The 11017-nt window shown below is 36.1% G+C and overlaps 1 protein-coding gene across 8 annotated transcripts in view; it reads left to right on the top strand.

Moving 5' to 3' along the window:
* The first annotated feature begins 719 nt into the window (after positions 1-719).
* LOC107842484 (sister chromatid cohesion protein SCC4) overlaps positions 720-11017 on the top strand; it is a 97229-nt gene continuing 86931 nt past the window's right edge. For 2 of the 8 annotated variants that reach the window (XM_047397066.1, XM_047397065.1), the window contains exons 1-2: positions 1555-1937; positions 3058-3209. In XM_047397066.1, coding sequence (XP_047253022.1) covers positions 1725-1937; positions 3058-3209 — 365 coding nt within the window. In that variant the 5' untranslated portion in view covers positions 1555-1724. Of the gene's footprint in view, positions 1938-3057; positions 3210-11017 lie in introns of those variants that run through there. The other 6 variants (XM_016686356.2, XR_007045122.1, XM_047397068.1 and 3 more) reach the window with 6 other exon arrangements.

Here is an 11017-nt window from a genome sequence, read left to right as displayed (position 1 = left end):
ATAGGCTATAACAGTGTCTTCCATCTTCGTGAGCGATGAGGTGATCTACTTCTCTTTCTTTTTAAAATAAAAAAGAGATATGTTGAGAGACGGTTGTTGGAGGGAGAAGACTCCACTAAAAATTCTTTTAATGTAAGTAACAATAAGTCACTGTGACTAAAACAAGTAAGATATATCGTAAGTGAAATAACAAAAAAAGGATGTGCTTGTAGGCAATTTTTAATTGTATTTAAACTTCTTCTAGACAACCAACAAGATAAGACACTTTCAAATCATGGATATATCATTAGCGTTTTCAACAATTCCATAGGTGACACAATACATAAAAGCAAATGAAAAATGTAAGGTTGATGACTAAATTTGCAAGCCTTTTTTTTTCTGTTGAAAAAATTAATTAATAATTCTATAATAATAACAATTTTAAAATAAAGATTTCGTTAAGTTTCTTTTTTGGAAAAAAAGTATACCCCCTCCAAAAAAAAAACTTATCGTTAAAACTCACGTTAGCACTTTAACTTTATAAATAATTATTTATCCCCTAAACAACTTTTAAATGAATTTTATACCACTCCAAAAATATTATATCACTATCACTATGAAGAGTGCATCAGCACATGCGTCACATTGGAGCCATGTAAGATTTTTTTTTTTTAAATACTTCATATATTAAGAAAAAAGAATAAAGTTTCTTTTCCAAACCAACCCCCATCCCCCACTAGCTGGAGGAGCCATTTCCACCTCCATAGCTCTAGAATATATACCAACCTCACCACTTTTCGCCGCTGAATTCACCATCTCCACCACTGAAATTCCCATTCCCCAACCTCACCACCAACATCACCCTCCTTGCACTGAGTTCCACTTTGTTGGGTCAACCCAGTTGAAAACAACAATAATCTGCCAATAAAATTCACGCAACGTCAGAAGAAAAAATGCTTGAATTTGCTAAAAGAGTTTACCAACAAACTTTGCAACGAAATTGGTGTAGAGAAAAATATTTTTTTCCTCCCTACTTTCACCCTCACCCCCTCTGAATTCGATAATTTTTTTGAGTTTTATCATTTTTAATTTTGAATTTAAATTGTTGAAATTTGATTCTTGTTTCAGTTTGTTCAATCGAAACAAGAATTTGACAGTTATGGAGTTAATTTAACTATTGAGGAAAACTGATTTTGAGGGAATAAACTAAATTTTCTTGAAGATTTTTGTGTAAGAATCTTATTGTAGAAATTCACATGAAAATATTTTGATATGTATTTGATTGGAGATAGTTGATGGGTAAGAGAAAAAAAAGAGAAATATAATAAGGAGAAGAGAAAAGGTGATGAGATTTGAGGAAGAAGAGGTTGAAATTTTTTGAAAATTTAGAGTGGACCCCACTTATATTTTTAATCAAAGTATGTTTTTTTTTTTTTTTTGATCATATTAGCTACTAAGGGAAATATAATTCATGCAAAAGTTATAATTCATGCAATAGTTATTTATGCTTTTGGGGAAGTTGGGGCGACACAGGCTTATTTATGCTTTTTCGTTTTTTTGACCAGTATTTGAAAGGTCAAACACGTTTTGTCCAATAATACAAGGACTGAATAGAAAAAAGCAATCTCTTTAAGGATGAAAGGGTGCTATTTTCCCTAAAATCATTCGTAGTTTCTTCATTCAACTCACTGTCGGGTTGAAATCCCCAATTTGAAATACTTGGAAGGGAATTGAAGTTGGAAGGAATGGAAAGAGTGGCGGAGGGACTTTGGGTACTGGCGGATTATGAGGAGAAGAAGGGAGAAATTGGAAAATCGGTGAAATGCTTGGAAGCTATATGTCAAAGCCAAGTCTCGTTCCTTCCTATTATCGAGATTAAAACACGACTCCGCATCGCTAATCTCCTTCTAAACCACTCCAATAATGTCAACCATGCCAAATCCCACCTCGAACGCTCTGTAAGTCGGTCATACATATGCCTGCTTTCATTTGGAGTTTAGATCCTCTACTTTTGCTGCCACATCAATCCATCCATATAAATAAAAATCCATTCCAAATGTTCTTTCAATTCTACATCTCAGATTGTTGTGGGAAAAAATCAAATGCATGACTTGGATTTTAGAAACAAGAGTTACATTCAAAGGAGTTTTTTTTTTTTTTCTGAGGTATTATTTCAGAAGAGTTAAACAGTCTACAATATTACAATCTGATCAATCTATTAAAAAGAAATCTTGAAATTGGTATACTTCAAACAAAAGGAAATCATGCCTTGAGAGAGAAAAAAATATTAACTTGATTTACAAAACATTGAAAATTCTGCAATGACTTTGTTACTCCAAAAAGGAAGAGCAGAGATAGAGGAAAGAAATGGTAGAAAAAATGGGGAAGTAACTCGTATTTATAGTTGATAGACTTAATCCAAAAGAGGAGGAGGAGAAAGAAGTTGTACTTAACTGAAAGATAGATTTATTAAATTAATGAGGGGTAGTTTGCTAAATATAAATTTATAGTAAGTTCTTCTAAAGCTTCTTTTAAAAAACAGAAATTTGTAGGTTCTTCGCAACAATAGAGAAACTGCTTCTATTGCTTCTCAAGAACACTTATTTTTTGGTTTGCCAAACAGCTCAAATCTATAAAAAAAAATGATACTTTTATTTGAAAAAACAGAGGTCCTTCAGGCTTCAAGATTCTTGGCCAAATAGGCTATTAGTAATTTTTGTAAAACTAGTCCACCGGGTGTTTTATTTTGTACTAGCACACTAAAAAATAACTCTTAACATCAACACTTAAGTAAGTGGGAAGAACTCATTATCTATCTTGCCTGACCTTGGTTCCCTAATCATTCCTGTTCTTTAATCACTAGGGTGCTGCAATCCCAAGCTAGTTGGTGTCAGCAATGAATCCTCAATTTTCAGTTTGTTGCATTTGGATCTCTTTCATTAAAATACCGGATATTTATTTATTTACTTATTTATGCTGAAATTCATTTTGATGTTTTGTTTTGTGGGATGTTAAACAATTTGTGTTTGTTGGATGAGGATTTTTATTCTTTTACTAATAGATGCTTACATGGTTCAGCAATTGCTGTTGAAGTCCATTCCGTCATGCTTTGAGCTCAAATGCAGAGCATACAGCTTGTTGAGCCAGTGTTACCAACTAGTGGGGGCTATTCCTTCACAAAAGCAGATATTGAACAAGGGTTTAGAACTTATTTCAACTTCTGAAGATGGGTATGCCTTCTCTTACACCTTGAGTAGTTACTGTTGGCGATGGCGGTTATAGCTTATTTATATGCAAAAGCTATTAGAAGTTGAGTTTACTACAACAACACTAGTTTTTTTTGCTAAGGTAAATAATTTTATTAACATTTGTAGGAACCCCATATGCAAGCCGTATATAAAAGAAGAGAACCCACAGCACAATATAGTTCTCAACAAAAGATATGCAATCCTCTATATAAATTAGAACCTCGCAAGTACACTAAACTAGAGACATAACACTACTCATTTGTTTTACAAAGTCAAGTTCCACCTCTTCAAAAGCCCTCTTATTCCTTTCTTTCCAAATGACCCACATGATTGCTAAGGGGGAAACACACCATGCCCTCAAGCTTTCCTTTCCCCTTCTATGTCCAACTTTGCAAAACCTCCTTCACTGTACCCGACTGTACCCGACATGACCCATTGCATCCTAAAAATTTTAGGGTCACCTCCATAACCGACTAGCCACCTTACAATGCAAAAGAATGGTATACACTTTCACTTTCACTTTCACTTTTACACATGAAACACCAACTAAGACAGGTGATTCTCCTCTTTCTCACATTCTCCACTTCTCCACTGTTAATATCGCATCTCTTGCTACCAATGAAACAAAGAAACAAACCTTCCATGGTGTTCTTGGGATCCGTATGGAGCTATGGGAAAATGACCTTCCTCTCTCAATAGAAAACTCTTATAAAAAGAGCTAATGGTGAATAAGCCGTCACCACTATTCTGCCACCTCTAGATATCCAATAAGTTTGGTGAGTCTAGCCCATAGAAAAGCTCTATCAAATTGTGAAATTTTTCCATCTCCCAATCATTAAGGTTCCTTCTGAATCTTAAGTCCAAGTGGATAACACCCTCATGAGGCCTACAAATTTGTTGGACTGTCATCTCTTTCTAGCCAGAAACGCGATAAATTATGAAAGTTTTACTTCGTAATGCCTTTCGCTGAGTCCCATAGATCTTTGCTAAAGGCTACCAAATGGAGTATTAAAGTTGTTAGTTTTTGTATAAATGGTTGAAGTGGATCAATTTTTGGTTAAAACTATTAGGTTCTTTACTTTGTAAATGGAAAGCTTATTGTTTTTTTTTTTCCATTTGAAAAGGGACTCAAACAAGGGGACCCCAATCCCATTTCTGTTCTTACTAGCTATGGAGGGTTTTAGTAGTAAAGTGAGAATATCACTCCAAAATAATTGGTTGAGAGAGGTTTCAAGATTAGGGAGGGTGATCGGGAAATTTGCCTTCTGCGTTATGCAGATGACATCGTAATTCCTGTGAAGCTAATGTGGAACAGGTTCATTATATTAGAGTCATGCTAGTGGTTCTTGAAGTTATGCTGGTGGTTCTTGAAGTTATGTCTAGCTTGAAGGTGAACTAGAGAAAAAGTAGTATTTTTCCAATCAGAGAGGTAACATTCAGGCTATTGCTACTACCAGTGTTGTCAAAGGCGCTTAAAGCGAGCTTAAGCCTTACCGAGGCTTAAAACATGTTGAGCGCTTTGCCTCTCTTAATGGTCTCTTAATGGCTGCTTCATTGTTGTCATCAATGTTCTAAGACATACTTACCCTTACCAATGAGCCTTTTATGAGGAGAGAACACTAAACAATTGATATTTACTTTAGAGAAAAGACATCATTTCCCCCTGAACTTGTCCGCTTAACTTACTTTAGCACTTAAACTAAACTTTCATTTATTTACCCCCTTAACATCTTTAAAGTGAATTAATTTCATCCTCAAAATCACAATGACAGTCTTACAATGGAGAGTGCACTACAAGCGCCATGTCAGTGCCAAATCAATGCCATGTCACTGCCACATAAGAAGTTATAATTTTTTTTAAAAAAGTAATCCCACACACATACTATTTTTATGTATTTTTGTTTTAAAAATTAAAAAATATATATGTACTATTTATATATATATATTTATTTTTTATATATATATATATATTAAATAATATGTATATATGTATTTAAATAATATGTATTTTATATATATATATATTAAATGAAAAATGCCCCCCACCCTTACCCCATTTTCATTTAAATAATATATATTTTATATATCTAATTTTATGTATTTTTATTTTAAAAAGTAAAAAATATATGTGTACTATTTTTATATATATTGAAAATATATATTAAATAAAAAATGCTCCCGACCCCTCACCCTATTTTCTTTCTTTTTCATACCCTTTCTTCCAGCCCTCCGCAACCCACCCCTGCAAATAGGTCCTCCCTCCCTTCTCCCCTTCCAGCCCCACCCCCACTTCCTGCTCTTTCTGCCCTTCCAGCTTACCCCCCTCTTTTCTTGTTCAAATACAAAAATATCCCCTCTTCGTTCAGCCCCCATCCCTGCAAACAGGTTTTCCCCTGTCGCTGTTTCTCCTTTCCAGCCCCCCACCCCCCTCCTTTCTTGTTCAAACACAAAAATATCTCCATCAAGTTAAAATTAATTTTTTCATGTGTTTTACTATTCAAAAATTGTCTTATTAACAAAAAAATTTAAAAGTAAAAATCAAAAGAAATCTCATTGATAAGTGGTTCAAAGATAAAATCATCAATTTAATTCAATTTTTGTCCAAATTTTGAGGGAGTTGGATTGAAGGTTGAGATGATATTCAATGGAGAAATTTTTTTAATTTAGTGTCTTTGTGTTTGTTCTTTGATGGTGTTAATAGAGGACAATGAAAAAAATTGAAGGAGAGTGTTGGTGGAGAATGGATTTGAGGTTGTTAATGGAGGAATTTAAGTGTTGTTGTTGATGATGTTTTGGAGAAGAAAAGAAGAAAAAGGTGTCCAATTTTTTTTTTAAATTTCTATTATATTTAAAATATAATATTAGTGAAATTAATTTTTTTTACAAAATAAACGTGCCTATTTTTTCTTGAAGATGCCACGTCAGCATTAGGGGTGAAATAAATTCACTTTAAAGATGTCAAGAGGGTAAATAAATGGAAGTTTAGTTTAAGTGCTAAAGTAAGTTGAGCGGACAAGTTCAGGGGGAAAATGCTGTCTTTTCTCTTTACTTTATTGTAAAGTTGTTTACATACTGGCTTGCAAGCTAAAGGGACTGAAAGTTAAGCTCAAAGAATGGAGGTACGGGAAGAGGGTAATCTGAGTACTCAGAGAAAGAAACTGCTTGAACAGATGTCATTCTTGATGTTGAGAGGGAAGATAGAATACTCAGAGGAGATTGCTAGAAAAGCTGAGCTGATGCTGAAGTATGATGAGCTGATCAAAGGAGGAAATCTCAGGAAGACAAAAATCAAGAACACTTTGGCCAAAAGAGGGTGATAAGAATACTAAATTCTTTAGCAAAATGGCAAATGCGCACAGAAGATTCAACAATATTGATCAACTTATGCTACAAGGAGAAATCACCTAGGAACCATGTAGAAGTGAATGGGAAATCATTGATTATTATCAGACGCTATACAAGGAAACCACCCAGTGGAGTCCTGTGTATTAGAATCTGCAGTGCCCTGTCTAACAGAAGAAGAAAGTCTAGCCCCTCCAGACAACTTTGAGGAAAATGAAGTTTTGAGATGCCTTAAGTTGTGTGCAACTGGCAAAGCTCCACACCCTAATGGATTTACTTCGGGATTCTTCATCAATTGTTGGGATGTTGTGGAGCAAGACATTATGGACACTTGTCAAAACTTTTATGATTAGGAAGTATTTGTGAAGGGTCTTAATGCAACTTTTATAGCTCTAATCCCTAAAAAGAAAGGTGCTAAGGAGTTGAGGGACCAATTAGCTTGATTGGCAGTATATACAAGCTGATATCCAAAGTTATGACTGAAAGGCCGAAGAGGGTGATTGACAAGCTAGTAGACTCACAACCAATGGCATTTATCAAAGGAGGCAGATTATGGATGCTGTATTGATTGCAAATTCAAGTTATTGATTCTAGGAACAAACAAAAGAAATCGAAGGTCCTCCGTAAGTTGGATGTAGAGAGACTTATAATTATGTTAATTGGAAATATTTAGTGAAGATGCTGGAGATGATGGGATTTGGGCAAAAGTGGCTAAACTGGATAAAATATTGTGTTTCAACTATTAGGTTCTCCATTCTTTTCAATGGCAACCCTGCAGGCTTCTTTCAAATACAAAGGGGACCTAGATAAGGTGATCCTCCTTTCACCTTTCTTGTTTTTGATCACTATGGAGGGACTGAATAACATGATAAAGACAACAAACCTGAGAGGATGGCTTAGGGAATTTCATGTTGCTAGAGAAGTTGTTGAAAGAAGAGAAGTGGCATACTTGCAATATGCAATGATACCCTCATTTTCTGTGCTGCCGAGGAGGAACAACTTCAGTGCTTAAGGGTGATACTATTTCTATTTGAAGGGATATCTGGTTTACATATTAATTGGAGGAAGAGTGTAATTTATCCTGTTAGTAAACATGAACTGGTTAGCATTAATTCTGGGTGGTGAAATAGGTGCCCTGCCAACTACGTACTTGGGATTACCTTTGGGAGCCAAATCCAAGTCAATAGACATATGGAACAATGTGATTGAGAAGTGTGAGAAGAAATTGGCAAGTATGGAAGGCTTAGTATTTTCTCTAGGAAATACTATAAGAGGAAGTCCTACACTTATCAACTCAATACGAGATGCCTTACCTACCTACATGATGTCTTTTTTTCCCTTGCATGGAGGGGTCATTAAGATGTTGGATAGTATCGGAAGGAAATTCTTGTGGTAGGGTAGTCAAGACAAGGTTTTCACTGGGTAAAGTGTAATATAGTGACAACTAACAAGAAGATCGGATGGTTGGCAACAAGGAACCCGAAAATTCAAAGTAAGGTTCTCATGATAAAATGGTTGTGGAAATATGAAACAATAACCAAATGCTATGGAGGAAAGTGATTGGGGCTAAATATACTGAAGAAGATAGATGGATGACTAAAGAGTTGCCTAAACCATATGGGGTTAACCTCTGGCGATCTATTAGACTCGGGTGATATGAAGTTAAAAGCAACTCAGAGGTAAAAGTGGTGGATGGAAACAAGACTATGTTCTGGAAGGACAATTGACATGAGGAAGGGAATATGTAAGTGCTTTTTCCTGATAGCTACAACTTGGTATTGTTTCAACAAAGGACTATAGCAGAACTATGGACACCACATCGCTGGAATTTCAATTTCAGAAGGTAACTTAATGATGGGGAGGTAATGAGAGTAGTTGAGTTTTTACATACTGTGGACTCATTCAATGGACTGGAGATAGGGGAGGACGTACTATGGTGGATGGGAAATGAAAAAGGAATGTTCAGAGTCAACAAAGCCCACAAGATGATGAACCAAACAAATCAATAGGGTCCAAGATGGTCATGGAAGCAAATATGGAAAGTAGGATACCTCACAACATATCCTACTTTGTCTGGTTACTGCCAAGGAAGCAGTTTTTACACAGGATCATGTCATGAAGAAAGGGATAACCTTGTGCTCTAGATGTTTCTTCGGTGGAGAATCTTTAGATTGTTAACCATCTATTTATACATTACAAGTATATTTAACAACTTTGGAAACTTTTTTGAAGTCCTAAAGGCTAAGTTGCGCGGACTCTTCACTTTTGATGCCGCACCCGTATCAGATTCTCTAAAAATATGCTACTTTTGGCGAATCTAACACGCACTTGTTGACATTTTTGAAAAGTCCGAGCAACATATCTTAAAGACATTTCTTGGACAATGCGTAGGAAGGTATCTGAGACTTTAATGCGCTGGGAGGAAGCTGGTATGCATGCAAAGGGCCGAGGTAGATGGAGAATTATCCCTGGTGCTATATGGTGCTCTATATGGAAAGAAAGGAATTCAAGATGTTTTGAGAGCATAGAGAATAGTGTGCAGAAGGTTAAATTCAACTGCATTTTACTTTTATATTTTTGGGAAAGCAATTACACTTTTTTTAGAATGGTAATAGTAGTCTATATATCCGCAGGTATACTACAACTAAAGTGTAGCTCCCCTTCAAAAGTGTTACATCTTACAATCTTTACGTATATCACTTGTTTCTATATATAATTTAGAACGCCAAAGATGTCTTGTGCTTGAACTATTACATTTTGTTTACACCAAAAATAAACAAAGCTAGACAATTCATCTTAAAGCTCTGTAAATTGTTGTGCTTGTCTTCAAAACACCTCAAGTTCCTTTTGTTGCACACTGTCCACCAGATGCAAGCAGGGACAATCTTCCATCTCTCTTCCTTCTGTGCTGCATTTCCCACCTAGTTCCAGCAATTGAGAAGCCCTGTTATATTCTTGGTTTCACCCAGCTGGTCTTTCTCAAACTAATGAACGTTCTCAACAATTGATCTGTCTACTTACAATGTAAAAAAGATGGTTGACTGTCCCTAGCTGTTATTTGCGTAAGAAGCAACTGAAACACATCTGAAATCCCCTTTATTCAGGTTCTTCTGAGTCACTACTGCATCTTTGGCTATGAGCCATGTGAAGCAATTCACTTTGTAAGGGACCTTAGCTTTCGAAATCATCTTCCATGGCCAATCCTTTTTCTGAAATTCTGATGCATTGAGCTCTTTGCATGCTATTTTATTGAGAATTTTCCTGTACTATCCTTCTGCCATTCCATTCTATCCTCTTCTTCCACTAGATTGGTGAAATCTGGCAGAGTTACATGGAAAGAAGCAATCATTCAAATGCCTTCTGAACTGCAGCTTCTATGCTTGTTCTGTCCTCATTTCTGCTACAGTTGTATGTTGTGTTTGACATAGAGAGAATAGATCAGGGTACATGCTATTCAGAGGGGCATTTCCAATCCACTTGCCATTCCAAAAAGAGACCTTCTGCCCGTTTACAACCTTGAACCTGGTTCTAGTCTGCATTAGTGGCCATAGGTTCCTAATTTCCCTCTACACTGTACAGCCATATGGTATTGATACCAGGTTTGTCATCCACTTACCCTCCATTCCGTATTTATTGATGATCACATCCTTTCATAGCATGTCTTCACCGTTTGTGAACTTCCAAAGCCACTTCATCTTCAAACTCTGATTTTGCTTCTTTAGATTTCTGATTCCCATACCTCCTTTCGCCTTGTCTATAGTCAGTTCACTCCATTTAACCCGGTGGAATTTCTTCTAGTCTTCACTACCCTTTCACAAAAAGTTTCTCCTCACTGCATCCTGTCTCTTGATCACACTAGCAGGCATAGGGAATATGGACATCATGTAGGATGGTAGTGCATGTAGAACATTATTAATAAGAGTCAATCTTTCACCCCTAGACAAATATTGACTCTTCCAACTTGTTAGCTTCTTTTCATATTTTTCCGCTACTCCATTCCAAATCCCTTTGATTTTCTTTTGGCACCTAAGGGCATACCCAGATAAGTGGTAGGAAACTCCCCTATTCTCTCTCCTAGCTTCTCTGCCAAGGATTCCAGTTGTGGTACTTTATTAATGGGGTAAATTAAGCTTTCCCCCAGTTGATATGAAGTCCAGAAACTGCTTCAAAAATGATGAAAATCACCCTTAACATCAGAATTTGTTCCTCGTCAGCCTCACAAAGAACTAGGGTGTCATCTGCATATTGTAGGTGAGTAATCTCCAGGTTCTCACCCACCCCTGCCTGAAAACCTCTTATCCAACCCCTAGACTTTGTTGTATTCACCATGTTGCTCGTTCCTTCCATCTTCACAATAAACAGAAAAGGGATAAAGGATCCCCTGCCTTAATCCCATTTGGGAAGAGAAGAAGCTATTTGGGCTTCTGTTTATTAAGACTGAAAACCCC

This window comes from Capsicum annuum, chromosome 9, assembly GCF_002878395.1.
Source record: "Capsicum annuum cultivar UCD-10X-F1 chromosome 9, UCD10Xv1.1, whole genome shotgun sequence".
Taxonomy (NCBI): Eukaryota; Viridiplantae; Streptophyta; class Magnoliopsida; order Solanales; family Solanaceae; genus Capsicum; species Capsicum annuum.
The sequence above is the reverse complement of the archived record's forward strand: the minus strand, read 5'-3'. Positions and strand labels throughout refer to the sequence as shown.